Raw genomic sequence first — 22,936 nt, 5'->3', positions numbered from 1 at the left:
GAAAAAGTAGCGCATTTATAGTCCCTTCCACCGAGAATTCCTTGGCTTACCGCCGATCTCTGACAAATAGATTACCAGCAAAACCGAAAATGTCTTTCTGGTCACACTCATTTTTTTTCCATTTTAAATTGTCCAACATATACTTAAGTTATTTTTTCTTGCATTTTCCATGCATTACTAATCATTTGTTGATCATCAAATCCTTTGCACATAAATGTCAAGAAAATAACCACACACGTTCTAAACTAGTGAAATAAACTGAGAATTGAGTAAGTTCACAATAAATAAAACGGATTGCAGGGACTTATTGTATATTCTTGGATAATGAAAGAAAGGCAGAATGTCTTGTTTATAATACAATTTTAATTGCTAGAATCATTTGATACATAATATTCATTTTTTTTTACATGGCAACGTCACCGTTGGATTTTGAATTAAGGAAATAATTTGGAGGTTTTTGTTGAACATTTCTCGACGACGTAAAATCTAGACATCATTTGAAATTGATTATGGGCCGAATATGCCAGGCACCTATCCTAATGTAGGTTGGCTTATTTCGAAAGGGTGGGTGCTGTCGCGTTAGGGTGCGTCAACGCGAACGCGAAGATTCGTCCAAAGCCCCCCCGGTTTGGCCGAAAGGGTGCGTTGGGAGCGCCACGTCGCGTCGCGTTCACTGGAACGCGCCCTTTCGTCCAAAGCCCCCCCCCCCCCGGTTTGGACGAAAGGGTGTGTTTAATAATAATGAATAAATAAATACAAATATTTATAAGAAAGCTGAACAAACAAAAAAGACGAGTGATATGTGAAATTTGCATTGGAACATAAATCATCATATGGCACAAACATTCTTTTTAAGGTAAAAAAAAAACAATGACGGCATGCTGCATGAGGATTTTTCGGTGGAAATGTTTTATGGTGTAAAATTGATACATGTAAAAATTATGACTGATTTCAAGGTTCTTTTAAATAAAAAAAAGTAACTTACCTTCAATTTTATACTTTGCAGGTGTGTATTTATTACAAAGGAAAACATTCGTATACCTGGAGATATTTGGTGTCCCCCAAATTATAAAACTTACGGCAGATGTGTCCTGGAAGGGCAAGGCCAAAATTGATGTCGGGTCAGCATTCACAACGTTTAACTCTTCAGACCCTACCTTACTATATTTTACACTTGAGACCCTGCCTCAGTATATTTTGTGAGATGTATCTGTTGTGTATGTGTGCGTGTTGTGTGTATAATAATAATAATATGTGTGTGTTGTTTGTATAATAATAATAATAATACTTATAATAGTAAAAATAATAACAATAATAATAATAATACTTATAATAATGATAATAATAATAATTTTCACCCCAAAGAGTGAATTTATGGTAATGAATTTGGAGTGAAAAATTGGCGCCAAGTGGCTTATTGCAAGGGTGGGTATCTGATGTTATTATCATTATTATTATTATTATCATTATTATTATTATCATAATTATTATTATTAATATCATTATTATTATTATTACTATTATCATTATTATTCATAGTTGAACTTTTCTTTCTTTTCCTCAAATTGTCAATGCTTTAAATGATTGAAAATCCACTATTTTACGTGCAAATTGGCAATGTTTGACGAAATACCTTATATTCAGCTTTCTTATAAATATTTGTATTTAATCATGGGGGATGGGGTAGGCTAACTTGAATAATTGGATGATAGATGATAAATAATCTTCATAATAATTGTCATATACCACCTTGCAAATTTTAATCGAGAAGATTATGATTTCTTGTTCAGAAAGTATTACTTGTATGCATATTAAGATACTTTGAAGAGTCATGTTTTGGCGGGCATACTTTTAAAAGGAAATATCATATTCTTCATTTTTTTCATTTTGCAAGAAGAGAAAAACAGAGAGAACAAAATAAAGCAAAATAGGATGACGGGAGTCAAAGAATAATGAGAATAGGTAAGAGAAGATAAGACGACGAAGAAAAAAACGAAAAAGAAGAAGCACAAGCAAATTCATAACAAGAATAAATAGAAGGGAAATGGAAAGAGAAAACTTAGGAAATGGAGGAGGTGTAGGATTACACAATTATCAGTGAAGAAAAAGGAGGAGGAGAAAGGGAAAAGGGAGCATTATAAAAAAGGGGGAAAACAAGGAGGATTTCATTTGCAAGAGGAAACAAAGCAAGACCAGGGCCGTCGCCAGGGGGGGGTGCGGAGGGTGCGAACGCACCCCCCTTCAGAACAAAAAAAATAAATAAATAAAAAAAAAACCGGAGGGGGGGGGGTAGGGATACTTGAGGGCTATTTTGAAATAGATCTGGCCGGCGGGCTATATAACTGCATGAAATTGAGTTAATACGTTGTTTTTTGTGGTTTTTTTTTCATAAAAAGCACCCCCCACCCTAGAAAAAAGCTGGTGACGGCTCCGAAGACTATATACCTTTCGTCCAAACCGGGGGGCTTTGGACGAAAGGGCGCGTTCCAGTGAACGCGACGAGACGTGGCGCTACCAACGCACCCTTTCGGCCAAACCGGGGGGGCTTTGGACGAATCTTCGCGTTCGCGTTGACGCACCCTAACGCGACAGCACCCACCCTTTCGACATAAGCCATGTAGGTTCTATTTTTAGTATGGGTTGGGCTTGGAGGGCCGGGTTTGGACATATTTCTGTGATGACGAGATAATACTCAGAAGGGAAAAAATAGAGAGAGGGCCGGGGGGCAAGGAACGGGAGATGGAAGAAGAGAGGGAGAGCATAACCCACTTGTCTGCGCAGTGTTGTAGTACATTTTTTTCGATTAAAAGCGCCTCGTATGAAATTGAACCCTCCCCTCCCCTGCGTAAGCTACTGATTGAATAGAAGGGAAAAAAGTAAAGGGAAAATAGAGGAGAGAGAGAATGTAAGTAGAGGTTGACTAGAGGTAAGGGGATTAGAGAGAGTAGAGGGGGTGGCATTCAGCGAAACTGATTCTTCTGTCGGGTTGCGCCAAAAAACATGATAATAACAATAATATTTTTCAATCGAATTAAACTAATTTTTTTTATTCTTTACATGTAAAATACTCAAATGTTTACATAATATCAATGATAACAATTATAAACATTACTATCAACACTAACAATGATAATAACAAATAATAAAAGAAAATATAACAATCGGATAATAAAAATAATATTAATAATATTGATAATAATAACAACAATGGTTAAAATTATGAATATAATAATGATAAGACAAAGAAAAAGATTTTTAAAAAAGCAGACGAAACATAAAAAAAGATGGAAGGGAGAAGATAATGGTGATCATGGGGGATGGGGTAGGCTAACTTGAATAATTGGATGATAGATGATAAATAATCTTCATAATAATCGTCGTATACCACCTTGCAAATTTTAATCGAGAAGATTATGATTTCTTGTTCAGAAAGTATTACTTGTATGCATATAAAGATACTTTGAAGATTCATGTTTTGGCGGGCATACTTTTAAAAGGAAATATCATATTCTTCATTTTTTTCATTTTGCAAGAAGAGAAAAACAGAGAGAACAAAATAAAGCAAAATAGGATGACGGGAGTCAAAGAATAATGAGAATAGGTAAGAGAAGATAAGACGACGAAGAAAAAAACGAAAAAGAAGAAGCACAAGCAAATTCATAACAAGAATAAATAGAAGGGAAATGGACAGAGAAAACTTAGGAAATGGAGGAGGTGTAGGATTACACAATTATCAGTGAAGAAAAAGGAGGAGGAGAAAGGGAAAAGGGAGCATTATAAAAAGGGGGAAAAACAAGGAGGATTTCATTTGCAAGAGGAAACAAAGCAAGACCAGGGCCGTCGCCAGGGGGGGTGCGGAGGGTGCGAACGCACCCCCCTTCAGAACAAAAAAAATAAATAAATAAAAAAAAAAAACCGGAGGGGGGGGGTAGGGATACTTGAGGGCTATTTTGAAATAGATCTGGCCGGCGGGCTATATAACTGCATGAAATTGAGTTAATACGTTGTTTTTTGTGTTTTTGTGGTTTTTCTTCATAAAAAGCACCCCCCCCCCCCTAGAAAAAAGCTGGTGACGGCCCTGAAGACTATATCAAGGGAGAAGGGGGGTCTATAAATAGGAAGTATAAGAACAAAAAGATGAGACAGAGATCGAACAGAAGAAGAAAGGAAATGAGGATAAGATAAGAAAAATATCGAAAAAGAAGAAGAATATGAGAAGAAATGAAATGAGAATAATAATTTCGATAATAATAAGAAGATCGAAAAAGAAGAAAAAGGAAGAAGAAAGGAAGGGAGAATATTATGATAATAGTAATATCGAAAAAGAAGAAGTCCAAGAAGAAGAAGAAGTCCAAGAAGAAGGTCGAAAAAGAAGAAAAAGGAAGAAGAAAGGAAGGGAGAATATTATGATAATAGTAATATCGAAAAAGAAGAAGTCCAAGAAAAACTTCAAAACCCACATCACAAACAATACATTCTCAAAGAAGTCACTCTGTGCGGACATAATTATAGCACTGGAGCGACAGGTGAGCTCTGAACTCCGTGCAGCCAAAACAGGAAATGAACTACGCATGCGCGAAAACTATCGATCGATCAATTCATCATCGTGGATCGCACACACGCTTTTGTAATCAACGATCCAGCTCGCACGCACGGAACAATGGAGCTGTTCGAACTTGACATGGTCGGCTGATTAAATCTCGTTTGGGGTGTTAGAACCTATTCTACTATGCCGTCGCGAACGGGTTAAAAATGTATATATATATATATATACATATATATATATATATATCAGACAAGAATAAAAAAGAATAAAAAAATATATATAAAAAAATATATATATAAAATATATATAAAATGTATATATATATATATATATATATATATATATATATATATATATATATATATATATATATATATATAAGCTTTACAATGGTATGCCATTTGTATCTTGCATTTGTGATCAAGTTATGATAAATCATCGATAAATCGTTGTTTGTGTGACGCACTGTATATACAGTGGGTCCCAGAAAAAACGAAACCGAGATTTAGCGATCATTTATCATTATTTGTTAATAAATAAAATAGACAAATGACCTACCGATTTAAAGCTTAGAATCTCTTCTTTCCTCCGATATTACTTCGATTATTTCTCATTCACGCATGGGTGAGCAAATACAATTTTAAGAAAGGATATCAAAAACTCATTTGGGCTGGGGATATCTGGATTTCAAAAAGAAAACCACATTTTTGAAAAGTTCAATATCTCTTCTTTGATTTGATATACAAATTGCAGAAAATGGTCAAGAAAAAATAAAGTTCTGGTCATTTGAAATAAGGCTTGAATTTCAATAATTTCATAAAATGAAGAGGTTCTCCAGGCTGGCTTTCAAACTCACTCAACACTCCGTTTTGTTGACAATCAGCCATGCATTAAATCTTTTGTTCACCATGCGAAAGCTTCTGTGGGAAACCGGTGAAAACACGTTTATCTCATGAAATTATGGAAATACAAGCCTTATTTCAAATGACCAGAACTTTTTTATTTCTTGACCATTTTCTGTAATTGAGGTACCAAATTAAAGAGCAGATATTGAACTTTTCAGAAATGTGGTTTTCTTTTTGAAACCCAGATACCCCTCGCCAAATGGTTTTTTGGTATCCTTTATTCATATTGTTTTTGCTTACTCATGCGTGAATAAGAAATAACCTAAGTAATTTCAGATGAAAGAGGAGATTCTAAGCTTTAAATTGGTAGGTCAGTATCTATTCTATTTATGATTAAGTTATGATAAATGGTCGCTAAATCTCGGTTTCGTTTATTCTGGGACGCACTGTATATATATATGTATATATGGGAGAGGCCAATTCTAATCTTAAGTTCTTGCAGTAGAAATTTGTTGATTCATGCCAAAAGAATAGAATAAGCGGTGGAGATACTTTACCATGGTCCTTTGATATCCTATTGAACTGTTAAAGAAAAGGGAGGAGAATTTTGAAAATGTTCCATTGTCGATCATATATATATATCCTTAACAAGTTATATATTATATGGCCCATGTTTTCCTCTGTTTTTGTTATTGATTTTTTTTCTTTACTTACAGTTATAAAATGTGGTAATGCATATAAGAAAAAGTATCCCTTTTTGTCGTTTCAGGTTACTTTGAGCTACAGTATTAAAAAAGATGAGCATAACATAATCAATATGACGGCCATTTTGACCGATGATCCTACAAGGTACGATATCATTTATTTCTGTATATCGTGATGATTCACTGTGATTCTTAATACAAACTTCAGTTGTGGTAACGATCTCAAGATGAGTTCAAAGAGGATTCAATAAAGTAACCATTCGAGTCTATTTATAAAAGGAAAATATGTTTAAGAATTGCTCCGAAAGAAATACCCAATTGCTGAGAAATAAATAAACGGGTAGGGTATTTTTAAAATACAATATTAATACACTATCCCAGATTTTTTTTTCTGTGTTAGTGATTATCAGACCCGTTGGTTTTGAAGCTGAGATGACGTGATTTTACAAAGATTAATTTACAGTTAATTTATGAGATCTGGATTGATGGTAATTTGTGATAAATTCTTTATAATTTGATTTTTTTCATGAAAGTATTGTTTGCTGTAGGCAGTTTATTTTGTCTTAAAAGGGGACTATATCGGGTATACTAAAACCACAAAAAAGGCCATTGAATTAGAATGTTTTTTTTTCGAGTGTTATTTTCATTTCGAGTTTCGAGTATCAAGTCAAAATTTCAAGTATCAAGTCTGAATTTCGAGTATCAAGTCAAAATTTCGAGTATGAAGTCTAAATCTCGAGTATCACGTCTGAATTACGAGTATCAAGTCAAAATTTCGAGTATCAAGTCTGAATTTCGAGTATCAAGTCAAAATTTCGAGTATCAAGTCTGAATTTCGAGTATCAAGTCAAAATTTCGAGTATCAAGTCTGAATTTCAAGTATCAAGTCTAAATTTCGAGTATCAAGTCTAAATTTCGAGTATCAATTTAAAATTTTGAATCGAAATAAGCTTATATCTTTATGAAAGTTACAGCATAAATTTCCCGTAAATTATGTCCAAACTAATCTTAGTCGATATCGTTACATTGGTTGGGCTTGTCCTTGTTCAAACTAAATCACACCCGATTTCTATCGATGCCCAGCCGGCTAGAAGCCCAAAGTTATCACCGCAGTAACTACAGAGACAGTGCAAAGCACATGCGGTACCGGTACTAAAACCGGTACTAAAAAAAAAACGGTCGCAAATAAAGAAATCAACTTAGATCACACAAAAAACAATATAAAATGTGAAAATAACTGTATTCATGAAAGTTGCAAGGGAAGTAATGAGGTAGACTTAATAATATCACATGTTTGTTGTTTAGTATTCAAGTTAGCCCGTTATATAGTCTAGTACACCTTGCATCGGTTTAACGACGACTCAAAGTTATGACGATGACTCGATGAAAACTGCTTAAACTCGAAAAACTGCTAACAATCGAAAAACAGCTTAAACTCGAAAAGCTTCAAGATCTCACTAAACAATAATGCAGGTCTGGCGTTTAATTCAACCTAAAATTTAGGTGGATATGCTGATATAAAAAGCGAAAACGAAAGAGAGGCCCTACTTTTCGTAAATATTGTGAATGTAAGACCAGGAATAGGCCTACAGGCTATGCCCATAAAAGAATCCGCTTACGTGAAAAGGGTATTTTAAGACTATATTTTCAAGTCTATTAACAAGGTAAACAAAATATGTGAGCGTGAAAAACGAACCAATTTTTGTTATAGACCTACACTCTAAAAAATGAAGTGCTAACTCAGCTCTTAAAGAGCGTGTATAGTGACTGCACTTCGGAGTGCTGATTTTTCTCGTTCAAATTTGAACTAGACAAATCAGCACTCCGAAGTGCAGTCAGTATACACACTCTTTAAGAGCTGAATTAGTACTTCATTTTTTAGAGTGTATAGGCAGGAGAAAGTCAAGACTAAAAATCGGACATTTTAATAATTGAGGATGACCGGCCAGGATGCGTCTCTCACAAAAACTAGGCCTAATGAAAATGCGAAGCGCGAACTGGACCATTTCATTTTGTATTGAGGTTAAAAATTAAAGCAATAGCACCTGATAGGCCTACATGTAATTCTATATTTCGGGGAGAACGGGGCTAGTCCGCCCCGGGGTTAGTCCGCCCACCACGTGATTTTCCACTTTGCTGTGACGGGATGTTGGTTTTGTTGATGATGTTATGTTAACCTGCCCAAGGTAGCAACATATAGGCGAGAGGTCATTTGCTCGGAGTTTCAGAAAATTACGGCGACTCGTCGAGGCCATTTTGTAAAAAAGATAATAAATTTCTCTATTTTATAGACACTCATGAATGCAGTTTAAATATTTTTTAATTAGAAAAGTGTGATATTTTCTTACTGAAATATCCCTTTGATACTTCTAAATATGTTGTACACTTTGCAAAAACAAAAAGAAGTGAAAAGAAAATGGCTGCCCGGGGGCTAGTTCGCACATTTTGCGACGGGGCAAGTCCGCCCCACTTTTATCTACATATAGACTAATAGGCCTACAAAAAAAAACATTGGCAGCGGAAGCCAGCAATTTGACAAGCCAAAAAAAAAGGTTATCAACTAAAGATTTAGGGAGATCGTCCCCCCCCCATCTCAAATTTAGGGGGGAGGGACGTCCCCCCGTCCTCCAACTTCCGCCGACTATGCTTTGAACACACCATTTTATTTCATAAGCAATGTTTTTCCCTATGGGCGAACTCGCCCTGCCTAACCGGCTAGGGTGGGGCAGGCTGTCCTGCAGGGAAAATTTTCTTTACGGCCCATTTTTTTGCAAAAACCGTATACATGTCCTCGCCAAAAATAAGGTATTAGGTGGATATTACCTAGACCTTTTTACATCCTGAAGCACTACCTTCCTGTTAAAGAAATTACGTGTACGATTTTAGAAGAACGTAAAAGGAGGGGGGGGGGGTAGGTTGGTAGGTTTATTTCAGGCACCTCAGGTACCTTATTTCAGGCAAATATTACCCCCCCCCGTGGAAAGAACATGAATAAGGCGCCCCTCCCTTTATAATTATGAAACATGAGTTTGGCGCCCAATATGAATTTGGCGCGTCCGGTCAAACATCAAACTGGTGCTGCGAAGATCGATTCGGCGCCCCCCCCCCTGAATTTGGTGCTCACCTCCATATGAAAAATGAGTTTGGCACCCTATCCCGGGTAAAACATCAAATTGGCGCCCAGAATGTCGAACACCATTTCGTCGCCCCTTGTTCGATCCTTTAAGTTGAAGCATTATTTCTTACTTCCCTTCCTCACTCTTTGTCTGTTTCTCCTTTTTTCTTTCCCCTATTTCCCCATTTTCTTTCCTCAATTTCTCCCTTTCACCTCACTTTTCGCCTATTTGGGGGCCGGGGCCAAGAAATTAAGCCCCCCCCCCCCCCGAATATCCGTTTGCTGATGACTTGAAATCTGCATCATTTTAAGTAGCGATTCTAGCTTTGCCAGTGCTTCCACAACTTAAAACTGAAACTCCTTTAAAAATCCTAGATTTGGTTGAAAGTCCTTGAATTTATGTTTTAAATCAAAATGGCTATATTTGTAATGTACACTCTTAAAAATGCGTGGTTAAAAAACGACCAAAACGTGGTCGTTTTTGACCACGCACGCGTCGTCAACTATGCACACGTCACGCACGTGGTTGAATTGACCACGCAGCAAGTGGTTGCCCAAAATGACCACGAAGCGTGGTTATAACTTTAACCCCAAACGTGGTTCTGTCCTAACCACGTTGCGTGGTCACATTTTCGTAACCACGTTGCGTGGTCACATTTTCGTGACCACGCACGCGTCGTCAACTATGCACACGTCACGCACGTGGTCAAATTGACCACGCCTCGAGTGGTTACCGAAAATGACCACGAAGCGTGGTTATACATTTTTGTGACCACGCATGACCACGCACGCGTCGTCAACTATGCACACGTCACGCACGTGGTCAAATTGACCACGCCTCGAGTGGTTACCGAAAATGACCACGAAGCGTGGTTATACATTTTTGTGACCACGCATGACCACGCACGCGTCGTCAACTATGCACACGTCACGCACGTGGTCAAATTGACCACGCCTCGAGTGGTTACCGAAAATGACCACGTAACGTGGTTATCATTTTAATAACTCCAAACGTGGTTCTGTCCTAACCACTTCGGACGTGGTTATTATTCCTAACCACGAAACGTGGTCGTAACGTGGCCATTCCGCAGCCCTGCTATAGCCACGAAAACATGGTTATTTATGACAATGTGAATAACAAATGACATACATGCACACGAAATCAAGTGAAATTCAACAATTTGCATATATTCTTATAAATAATGGCGAAACAATTAACAAATAGTGTCTTAAGCTTGCATTATTATGGGGCAAGTTGGGATGACAATGAAATAATTGCAATGATTAAGGCAGGAATTAATGATATCTGTTTTACCCAATCGTGCATCCCCATATCCTTCACAATTCAAATCACATGTACAAGTGTAGAAACAAATTATGTCGATCCAATATTCCCATTATAAAATAGAACAAAGCTTCAATGCATAAATCAATTAATATAAATACATTTTCAGCAAATTGATAAACTATATCAAATCGAATGAAACGACTGCATACAAAAAACAAGAGCCCAGAGTGGCTAGGACCTACCCCGAGATTCTCACAATACATTATAAAAACAGTATTCCAACATATATTGTGAATATTTGTAAAACATTCCATTAAAAACATTTTATTAACATTTGATTTATGTATTAACCAAAACAACGTTAAAGGGGTAGTTCAACTTTGGTAGAGAAGGCTCTGGACAACTCACATCTTTAGCGAGGCAACAAAAAACTGAGTTGCAAATTTCAAGGAAAATTCAATTTTAATGACAGAACAAAATTTATTTTGTCAGAACAGTTCATAAATAGCTGAAATATTGATAAATGTATCCCCAATCGTAATAAATCTGGGCCCTAAGATTTATTAGGCTTTTAAAAAAATAAGAACAAATTCTTGAACTATTTGAATATTTTCTAAGAGGTTTTAAAAGTTTTTGATTACTATATTTAATCATTATTGAAGAAAAAATCAAATGTATAGCGCTCTCTTGTATTTTAATGGTTCTTTTAAATGATAACATGCTGGTAACATAATCTTATGTAATTTTCTATACTTTTGCAGCATAATACTAAGTTTGTAATGTTATTTTGCAGGTTTTGATTACTAAAACTTGGCCACACAACAGCTGTACTACCCCTTGAAATAAATCAATGTCATATAGATTCCATCTTTACTTCCAATTTGCAATTTTATGTTGTACCTTCTCCTATGCGATTGCCTAGCCCTAGCCCTATTGTAATTTCCTAACATACAATATTTTCATTGCAATTCATTTCCAAACATAAATGCGAAGAATTTACAATTATTGATTTCTTTGACAAAACAAATGAGTACAAAGAAACCTCGCACACGTCGAAGTCCTCGGGACTGAGAAAAATGCATCAACACAGCTGAAACTCAACTCCTTACTTCGGCAAATCCAATTACATAAGTAAAATCGGGACTTTTCTTTTGCGAGGTTTTCGACTTTACCGACTTCGACACATCCGAGGTTTACTGTGTCTAATAAGTATAACAGACTTCTATAAATATTAAAAAGTGAACATTACAATATAAAATATAACCAGCAATGACCTGTCAGCTGTAAGAGCTAATTCTCAATCCAGAAATAGAATGTAAACATGTTCAACATAGCATACATTATACACAAATTGTAAACAATTGTATCTCATCATAGTCATAGCAATTTGAAATTTACAACTGAGTCCTTTTGTGATCCACAACTGAGTCCAACTCACCAGGTCCAAAAATTCACAGCTTAGTCCTAGTCCTCGACATCACCATCAGTCTAACCAGCATGACCAGGTCCAGGGTTTGGGCATCACGAAATGGATATCAATCTGTCTCAGCAGCTCAACATATTCCAAAACCAGCACAGGAAATGATGAAAACTCCACTCATCTAGGTCTAGACCAGGTCCAAGACAAATGGTCCAGAAATGTAGTCTACAGTTTCCATCAATATAGGCTAGATCCACAAACAATTTTAGACTGGTCCAAATAACAATTGCTCGAAAAGAAAACAATTAAGACTATAGCACAGCAAAGCGTCCAAATATCAATAATATTGAACCAGTTTGCACTCACTAGAACATGTTCAGGCTTCAGCTCTCGTCTTTAGGCCTAGCTCCAAAGTGATAGATCTCCCCAAGATCCCAGTCCGGTAAGTTACTGACTGTTATTCTAACTGCAAAATTCGTCCAAACGCACGGTATCGAACACATGCCATCAGCCAATAATCAGGTCTAACGTTACGCGTCGGCTCCCCCAGGACGAGTGTTCAATACCAGTCCATAACTCCAGTAGAGGTCTAAATGAAACAAGAATTCACTCAGCAAATTCCAACACAAACGTTACTTTAATCGGCATCCATTTTCTACACGATTTCTTCGTGCACCCTAATTCGGGTAACCTTGCACTAGTCTTCATTCAGACTTCTTAATAGGTATACACAACATCTCCCCTCTACTAAAAATGGGGTATCAGCATTAATCTGGTAATTAAAATTTTCAAACACCAAATAATCAAATAACATCAATGGCAAATAGAAGTATAAATACCTTCTAGCATATACATGTGTTTTGAAAAAATAACCCTTACATGTATCCTGAAATCAGACTGTAATCTACATTGTATTTCAAAACATAACTCTGTATCATTTCCATATGTATCCTGGTTGCATAATAAATATTTTTCTTTGTGTGTGTCTTAAAAACCAATGTGTACAGTGCAATTATTTCAATTAAATAAATATGAGTTTCTTTTCTTTACCTGGTAACTTTATTAATATTATTTTTATATGCAAATGCAAGTGTTTAACCTGTATAAACTGTATCAAGGAATTTCAAAACAACTGTTGCAAGTTTCTTTACTTGTATAGAATGCATAAACAGTACACCACATACATGTAATAATCATTTCTCAACTTGCAGTAAAAATAACACACATGGTTGATTTTCATTTTTTTTTTTTTTTTTTTTTTTTTTTTTTTTTTATTAAACCCTTGTGGCATAATTTCAACAAACATAACATATACATGTTCTTTAATCAATGAACCCTAAAAACAATTATGCCTTTCCGTCATGAAAATAATTTCTTTTTCATGCCTAATTTAATACAAAGATTCAATGAGAAACATAATCATGTGTCCAGACTGGTACTCTTTTGTCACGTTTAGGTCTTTCATTAGGACTTCCAGTCTGTTCACTACATGTAGCTGTGTTTGATTTTCTCTGATCAACATGACCACTATCCCTGAACAAAGTCAGTTTTGAGGCATTCCAAATACGTCCGTCTTCCAAGACAAATGTGTACAAACCCTTTTTGGCTACAATTTTCTGTGGTGCCTCAAACCATGAATTGTTTCTTTTCTTGACTCTTTTCACTCTAACCTTATCACCAATGCTAAACTTTGGAATGGAAGCACCCCTAGTTTTGTCAGCGTACTCGCTTGCTTTCTTTTGCTTCGCACCAACACGCCTTCGCATTTCAGTATCTTCCCCGACACGCCTATTGCCATCATTAGCATCATGAATATGTAATGGCGTGACCATGGGTCGACCATGTAACAACTCTGCTGGAGTTGTACCAGTGGTCTGATGAGGGGTAGCGCGGTATGCCATAAGCAATTCAAGGACTGCTTCCTTCCATGGTTTACCTTGCATTGTTGCAATTTGAAGTGTTTGCTTTAACACCCTATTCCAACGTTCAACCTCACCATTTGAACGCGGGTAGTACAATGATGCTTTGGAATGTGAAATACCTAGCTTCTTCAGGAAATCTTCAAATTCACTAGATACAAATTGAACACCATTGTCAGTAACAACTTCACAAGGAATACCTTCCCTAGCGAACACTTGTGTAAGGAATGTAATGACCGAATGTGTAGTCACTTCAGAAACAAAAGCAACCTCTGGCCATTTGGAATAATAATCTATGGCTACAATGGCATATTTGTATGAAGGTTGTGTAGTATTGAATGGACCAGTTATGTCAATACCTATTTTCTTCCAAGGTCCATCAGGAAGAGGGACACTCTGTAAGGGAGTATTACGAGTGTGTGAAACCTTATCACTTGATTGACACAAACTACAATTATGAATAGCATCCTCTACCATCCTATCCATACATGACCACCAATAAATATCACGTAAGCGTTGCTTGGTACGCACTATTCCTTGGTGTGCGGAGTGCGCATTTGTAATCAAGACTGCTTGAAGTGATTTGGGAATGACAACTCTATTACCACGAAACACGCAATCATCAATGATTGTAAGCTCATCGCGAATCATGTAATATGCTTTCAGTGAACTATCCTTGCTTGATTCTTTTGACCAACCATGTGAAATTTTCTCAATCACACGTTGTAGAACGGAATCAGAAGCCGTTGCACGTTGTAACTCGGCTTTTGATATTGTAACTTCCGCGAATATGCTCTGGATCACAACTTCATGATCATCATCTTCAAAGACTGAAGGCGTTGGCTGTGGTAATCGCGATAATGCATCAGCAGCATGATTTTGTAGACCTGGAATGTACTCGACGGTGTAGTTGAATCGTAGCAGACGCGTAGCCCATCGAGCGATCCTCATAGACTGTCGTCCTGTCCCCTTCGTTGACAACAATGTAGTAAGAGCTTGATGATCTGTGCGGAGAACAAAATGGCGGCCCCACACGTACTGGAACCACTTCTCACAAGCCCATACACATGCGAGAGCTTCTTTCTCGCCCACTGAATAATTTTTCTCAGATTTAGTGAGCGTACGGGAAGCGTAAGAGATAGGAACCTCCTTTCCATCCTTCATCTGCATTAGGACAGCTCCTAACCCGTATTCTGATGCGTCAGTTGAAATAACTACTGGTAGATCTGGATCGAAAAGATGCAACGTTGAACAATGTAGGATCTGATCTTTGACTGTAGCGAATGATTCGGCAGCAGCAGTAGACCACACGAACGGAACGTCCTTCTTGGTCAACTCTCGTAGAGGTGCAATTACGCTGGAGAAATTCGGAATGAACTTTGCGTAATATGAAGCTAGTCCCAAGAATGATCGGAGTGTTGCAGCGTCCTCGGGAACTGGAGCATCTCGTATTGCAGCAACGTTATCTTCATTAGGCTGAAGGCCTTTTGCAGAAATAACATGCCCTAGATAGCTGATCTCCTTCAGGTTGAACTGGCACTTCTGTAAGTTCAGTGTTAGTCCTACACTCTGTAGACGTTGTAGAACTGCCCGAAGATTTGTGTCATGGCTTGATGGAGTATCACCGTAGATGATGATGTCGTCAAGGTAGCACTGGACACCAGAAAGTCCAACTAGAATAGACGACATAAGTTTCTGGAATGCTGAAGGAGCTGAAGAAAGTCCAAAGCAGACACGCTTGAACTGAAAGAGTCCTTCATGCGTAATGAAAGTTGTGAGATGACGCGAATCCTCATGAAGAAGAAGCTGATGGTATGCACTTTTGAGATCTAAAGTGCTGAATACACTTGCTCCTCGCATCTCACTCAACAGTTCTTCTATGTGAGGCAGTGGATATTTATCCTCGACTATCGCTCTGTTCACATCTCGCAAATCGACACACAGGCGGATGTCCCCATTCTTCTTATTCACGACGACTAATGAGGAGATCCATTCACTTGATTCTACTGGTTCAATGATATCAGCTTTAACCAAACGCTGTAACTCTGTCGACACTTTGTCTCTAACTGCAAAAGGTAGGCGTCGGAGCTTGTGTTGTACTGGCGGCACGTCCGTTTTCGTCTTCACACGATGCACGTAACCCTTTGCAAGTCCAACATGGTCACTGAAGAGCTCGTTGAATTCACCACAAATCTCTGAGTTCACTGCATTAACCTCGTCTGGCAGCTGTGGTAGCACATGGAACAACTTCATAAGATCACGTCCCATGAGACAGCTTCCTTTTGTAGCAACGAAGAATTCACACATGACTGTATGGTCACCATGAGAAATATTGGCCTTGAACATCCCAACCACTGGAATTTGTTCATCTGTGAGGTAAGTAGTGAGAATACAGTTAGCTCGTGGTGGCAGAAGAGCTTTCCTTGTAAAATGTTTGTCAAAAATGTCAAGAGGAATGATTGACACGCGAGATCCTGTATCAAATAACAAGTCAAGCTTCACTGATCCATTCACCGTAACTGGAAACAAGATTGCATCATTGGATGGGTGGATAGTCAAAACCTCAACGTTCTCTACATGTAATTGAGACTGTTCTGAAGAAACTTGATGAACAGCTTGCTGTCGGGACCTACACACTTTAGCAAAATGTCCCTTTTTCCCGCATGAATTGCAAGTTGCTTCTCTAGCTTTACAAGAGACATCATTAGCTTTGTGCCTCTTATCACCACAACGGTAACAAGTCAAAGTTTTCTGTTCAGGTGGATTCTTAACACTGGCAGTTGACTGTTTCCTCGCACCAGGCTGTTTCTGTCTACGCTTGGGCTTAAACTTGACTGCGTTCACACTATCTGCAGGTGTATTTAGTGCTCGAGTCTCTCGTGACGCAGATTCCATCTGACGTGCAATTGTCATAGCAGACTGAAGAGTAAGAGACGGCTCGATCAGAAGCCTTTCCCGAATTCGCTCTGAGTTGGTCTTCTCAACCAGTTGATCCCGAATGAACTCATCTCGAAGATCACCAAATGCACAGGTAAGTGACAGAGACCGGAGTGCAGAAATGTATGTTTCCACAGGCTCGTCTGGCATCTGGCCTCTCTGTCGGAAACGGTAACGTTCTGCCACAACATTAACCGTCGGTAGAAAGTGATTGTCCAGCCTAGATATTGCTTCAGCGTACGAACAAGATTCACCAGCACCGGTTTCCGTAGTCGTAGAAGATCCTGCAGAAGAGGTCCCCGATGAGGTAGATGTAGAAGGTAAGGTATAGAATACTCGCTGCCCCTCCGGTCCGAGACAGTGAAGAAGCAAGGCACGACGACGGTCCTCATTAAATTTGTTGGCAGCCGATGCGACGAGGTACACGTCAAACAGCCCCTTCCACTGCCTCCATGGCATAGCCGGAGTGCCTGGAGCAGGTAGAAAGTATGGCGGGGGTTGCAAATTCGCCATATCGCTCGTCGCCAATGTTCAATACCAGTCCATAACTCCAGTAGAGGTCTAAATGAAACAAGAATTCACTCAGCAAATTCCAACACAAACGTTACTTTAATCGGCATCCATTTTCTACACGATTTCTTCGTGCACCCTAATTCGGGTAACCTTGCACTAGTCTTCATTCAGACTTCTTAATAGGTATACACAACAGAAGGTGAACGAGATAACGAACGTTCATCCTCAGTCCAAACTACAAATAGGCCTAGTACAAGTGCTCACGAATCACGGTCCTCAATCATCCGACGTCGAAACAGCGGAAGATCCGGCAACTCAGTCCAGACTACAGTCTACACTAGTCCAGGTTTCACTTCAGCAAACCACAGGCACAGTCCTACTTCCATCAGAAGCCTAAACAAAACTGTGAGAGTTCCCTTCCGAGTCCGATCGTGTGACCTCAAATCGATCAGCGATCCAATGCCTGGACAGCCTAGCTAGCCCGATCCCACGTTCGGTCCAGCTCTTTGGTCCAGCTACACAATACACACACGCATTCCAGTCCAGCAGACGGTCCATTCCTCCAAGTCCAACGCTTCCGGTAACCCCGTCAAATGTCCAGTATTTCACATTTCTGACATGAGTTCAGTTCTGCTCGCTGCCACCATGTAATATTACGTTGGTGGAACACTGTATATCACTGAGATGGACACATGAATGATTGAACTCTCAATTATCAAGTTTATTTAACAACGACTCGGAGCACGTAGTTCTTACATCTTGATTTCATGTCGCGTAGCCAAGCAACCCGTAGCAACCACTTAGCAACCACGCGCATGTGCATAAACATATATGATATTCATAACATGAACCACGCTACGTGGTCTTTTTGTCTAACCCCACTGTGCGGGGTCACCAAATTAAAATGACCATTTATAAGCATGGCTAAAATTTGACCACGACTGGGTGAGACAAATAACCACACTATATGGTCATTTTGGCTAACGGTGTGGGGGTTATGTTATATAATGTTATATCGAGCTTTTTACCAGACTGCTAGAGAGCACGAATGCCTGTGAGCAAGCAACCAGGGGACCGAGGGCTTAAGGTCCTCTCCGAGGAACCTGGTAATGAGGATAAATGCCTTACCAAAGGGCACTAGCGCATCGGCACGGGGAATCGAATCCGGGTCACCGGAGTCCGAAACCCTCGCTCTATCCAAAATGACCACAAAGTGTGGTTACAAATTGACACGTCAAAGTTTAGGTCAAATGTTTAACCGCGCTATATACGTGGTCATTTTGGCCACTGTGCGGGGTCACCCAAAATGACCATTAAGCATGAATGATTATTTTCCATTTGAAATGTTCTGCGTGTATACGTGGTCGCAATATAATCATCGTGGTTAGTTCTACTTGATGCTGACAAAAATGACCCAAGTTTTGTGACTAGTATAATTATCGTCGATCAAACCGTGACCACGAAACGTGGTCAAATTATGCTCTTTCATCTGACCACGTTCTGCGTGGTCAGTATAACTAATCATCGTGGTTAATTCTAGCAGTGGTTCTGACCAAAGAACCTGTTTCGTCGATCAAACAACCACGAAACGTGGTTAAATCATTTTGACCACGTAAAACCACGCAAAATCCGACCACGCATTTTTAAGAGTGTAGTAGAGTAACGAGCCAAAACTTTAAAGCGACTGATCCAGACAAGTCGTAAGCCAATCGGGCATTTATTAAAAAAGCTGTCATTGTTTTTAAAAAGCATTATTCAGAAAATGATATATACCCCTTTCTAATAATAATAATAATAATATATGTGATTTGTAATGAGCCAAATCCACTCGGCAGAGTGCCCAAGGCGCAGTGAAAGAAGAAAGAAAGAACGAAAGAGAACAGGTACTAATACAATAGAAATAGATCCAGGAACAATTAAGAGTAATTTCATTTTCTTCATTTTTTCTTGGTATTCGTATTCATTTTATTTATTTCTTTTATTATTATTTTTTTTAATCTTTTTTTTTGTGGGGGGCACACCCCATTTTCTTATACCATACAGGTGTGTTGTGTGATACAAAGCTGGATTTTCTTTCCAGTATTCCGACCTGAAAATGGAAATTGTTAATGTTAATACGCCTTATAATAATAGCATGCTTACTTAATTTTTACTAATCGATCAATCCAGTGGAGTTAATATAATTACCCTGCTGAAGAATTTTAAGGACTGTACAGGGCCTCACGCAGAATAATATGAGCGCGGAGTGCTAGCTGAAATTTATGATATCCAGCACCATAATCATGATATGCATGCTTCTACGTTTTAGTTAGTCTGACATCCAGTCTTTTATAAGGTCAAAATTGCAAGTTTTGTAATAGCTAGGCCTATTTATTTCATTATTTTTTTAATATCTTTAATATATTAATATCTTTAATATCTTAATATTCTTGAATTCTACTCTCCTTTCCTTGAATATTCATTGATTTTTCATCTTTCTTTGCAATCCCTTGAATTTTCAAAATTCCTAGTGGTGTAAAGAATTTCTTCTTGTTCTCACAGTATCTCTACTGTAGACTTGATCAACTCAAACTATTCACTGAAACTCGAAAATTAGACTTGAAACTCGAAAATTTGACTAGATACTCAAAATTTTGACTCGATATTCGAAATGTTGACTTGATACTCGAAATTTTGACTCGATATTCGAAATGTTGACTTGATACTCGAAATTTTGACTCGATACTTGAAATGTTGACTTGATACTCGAAATTTTGACTTGATACTCGAAATTTTGACTTGATACTAGAAATTTTGACTCGATGCTCGAAATGTTGACTTGATACTCGAAATTTCGACTTGATACTCGGAGTTTAGACTTGAAACTCGACCCTTAGACTTGAAACTCAAAATGTGGATTTCATATTCGAACTTTAGACTTGAAACTCGAAATTTTGACTTGATACTCGAAAATTAGACTTGAAGCTCGAATCTCGAATGATAGAAATTATCATTTTTTTCATTCCATATCTTCTTGGGTAAAATTGAGACTTTCTTGTATAGACCTGACACTTTTGAGGGTTTGGAGAAACGAGTCTGCAAAACTCCCAAAGCACACATTGTTCTAAGACCGAGGTCTATTTTTTTTTTCTTTTTTTTCCTGGGGGAGGGGTCTGAAGGTTAGGGAAAAAAACATCTAATGTAGCATTATAAGACTTCGTTTCATGATTTTTTTTTGCTCTCTCCCCGTCTCCCCCCCCCCCCCCCTCTCTCTCTCTCTCTCTCTGGATGACAATTTATTTGTCTTCTTTCTACAGTCTACTGTATTTTCTACAGTCTACTGTATTAATAATCGCTGCATGCATAATGTGTGTAACGTAGAACTCATGCAGTTTATAGTTACTATTGTAGCTAACATTTGTCAATTTAATCACGTTTGTCGATACATTGCTGACTTCATCGGGATAAAACGAAAGTCTCAATTTCACAATGCGAAAACCCACAATGACACACCGTTGGAAACTAGTTCGTATGATATCTTTTAGGTAGCTAACAATGACACATCGTTATTTATTTTCAAAGCCCAAATAAGTATGATCATGATTTTCGTATTTGCATTTACTGAAGTTGGAAAAGTAGCGGATAAATTCTAATCGTACGTGTTGATTTTAATTCAGTTATCGACCCGCTCGAATATCAGGTCACACGACCGCTACATTATAACAATCAATCTAGTGAAATGCATTTTATTTGAGTGAAAGAAAAATGGAGTGGAAGATTTATGACCAGAGTAGATGCTCGCTGCTGGGGCAGGGGGCATACGCTGATTTCCAGTCGTACATGCATGAAAGCGGGACTTAATCTCGCAGCATGGTGCGGGTCTGTCACACAAAGCATAGCAATTAGTGTAGAGCAGTTTTCTTCCTTTGATTCTATTCACTATGATGTACAATTATCGAGTGTATGATTTATCGTTAGGTCTTGTGTTACCGGATCCAATTGATCTGTCCAAGAGGCTTCCGAAAACTATGTATTATATTATTCCGTTACAACAACAAAGAAAAGTAAGACATGGTGTCATGCACAAGATGAAATTAAGAGGGGGCCGAGTCGGCCCCGGCCCCCCTATTTTTTGACAACCTGCAGAAAAAAAGTTTACTCTTTACCTTGATAGAAACTACGAAAAACTGAGAGAAAAGTAAGAAAGAGGTATTTTACCCATGATGTGTAATTTACAGCCTCGTAACGACCGGCCCGCGCGTTACCGTTTTACACCCTGGCGAAGGCATTTTCCGGAAAAGTAGCTAAAAAGCGACTAGTGAAGAGTCTACGTCTACGTTTGCTTACATTATCAGCTGGGCGCGCGATCCAAAGTCCACACCGAAGTTATCCGCAGAACATACCGTACTGTCTTGCAAATGCAGCTGCATGAGCTTATACTTTCCAGGTTTGATCATTTGCCTTGCCGACTTGCTGATGTCTGTCTTTCTCTCTATCTGTCTATATATCTATCTCTCAAATTCTATCTCTATCTATCTATGTAACTGAAGTATCTATCTATCTAATAATCTCTGTCTCTCTCATTCTTTATCTAACATCTATCTATCTCAAATCTCTCTATCCATCCATCTATCTGTCTCTCAAATTCTCTATCTCTCTCCCTCTCTAGCATTTCTCTCTCTTTCTCTTTGTCCGTCCATATTTCTATCTACAACATCTCTCTCTCTCTATCTATCTATCCACCTCTCTCTCTCTCTCTCTCTATTTCTATCTATCTATCTGTCTATCTTGTCTCTAATCAGTCTTCTATATCTATCTTTCGGCAGCTTCTAAGTGTATCAATCCATCAAATTTCAATTTGTCTTTCCATTATAAGTATCTGTTTATTTTGATTTTGTCTGTCATTCTATTCATTTAGTTAATAATTTATTTCTATAAAAAAAACTATCATAAACAACGCGACTGCAAAAGCATGTTCGGATTTCACTCCTGACTGCCGCTCTCTATGTACATGAAGTGCCGAGGAACTCTTTGCTCTGATCAGTAACTGCAAATTGCATGCGGTGGTGGACTCGCCTGTGTCGCACGCTGCATGCAACCAGCGACGTGTGTAGACTCTTCACTAGTCGCTTTTTGGCTACTTTTCCGGAAAATGCCTTCGCCAGGGTGTAAAACGGAAACGCGCGACCGGCCCGACCCCGAAAGGAAACATGTGTATCAATATGTTCGGCTCGCACTGCGCGCTCGCATTGTTTAATTTGTGAGATACCTATGCTCTTTGGAAATTATTATCAAAATTTGTCGAAATGCTCCTTTATCATGTCAGTATATCAAAAAATTAAGCTCATGCTTCACGCTCGCATTTTATTGTTTGAGACGCACAGCTTGTTTATTTAAATAAAAACGCGCTTAGACTGTTCATTTTTTCAGTTTAGAATATCAGAAATTTTGAGCTCGCGCTTCGCACTTTCATTATTTATTTGGTGATTTTGTATCCTCTTCAATAATCACTAATAACAGTCCTATTTGAGTCACTTTTCACGTTACTATATGATAAAGCTTCGCGCTCGCATTATATATTAAGACCACATGAGATACCTAATATTGTTTATAGCAATAAAAACTAACATATACTTAAAACTTCAGTCTTTAGTTACAACTACCCCGTGA

General features: G+C 38.2%; 1 protein-coding gene across 1 annotated transcript; it reads right to left on the bottom strand.

Annotated features, from left to right (window-relative positions):
• Positions 1-13,321: 13,321 nt before the first annotated feature.
• Positions 13,322-17,287, bottom strand: LOC121412412 (uncharacterized protein K02A2.6-like). Its single transcript, XM_041605222.1, has one exon. It carries the CDS (start codon positions 17,285-17,287, stop codon positions 13,322-13,324), a length of 3,966 nt encoding a protein of 1,321 aa, XP_041461156.1.
• Between the last annotated feature and the right edge of the window lie 5,649 nt (positions 17,288-22,936).

This window comes from Lytechinus variegatus, chromosome 4 (genome assembly GCF_018143015.1).
Source record: "Lytechinus variegatus isolate NC3 chromosome 4, Lvar_3.0, whole genome shotgun sequence".
NCBI lineage: Eukaryota > Metazoa > Echinodermata > Echinoidea > Temnopleuroida > Toxopneustidae > Lytechinus > Lytechinus variegatus.
The sequence above is the reverse complement of the archived record's forward strand: the minus strand, read 5'-3'. Positions and strand labels throughout refer to the sequence as shown.

Coding starts and splice junctions, on each gene's coding strand:
- LOC121412412 (XM_041605222.1), bottom strand. CDS start 17,287: ATGGCGAATTTGCAACCCCCGCCATACTTTCTACCTGCTCCAGGCACT.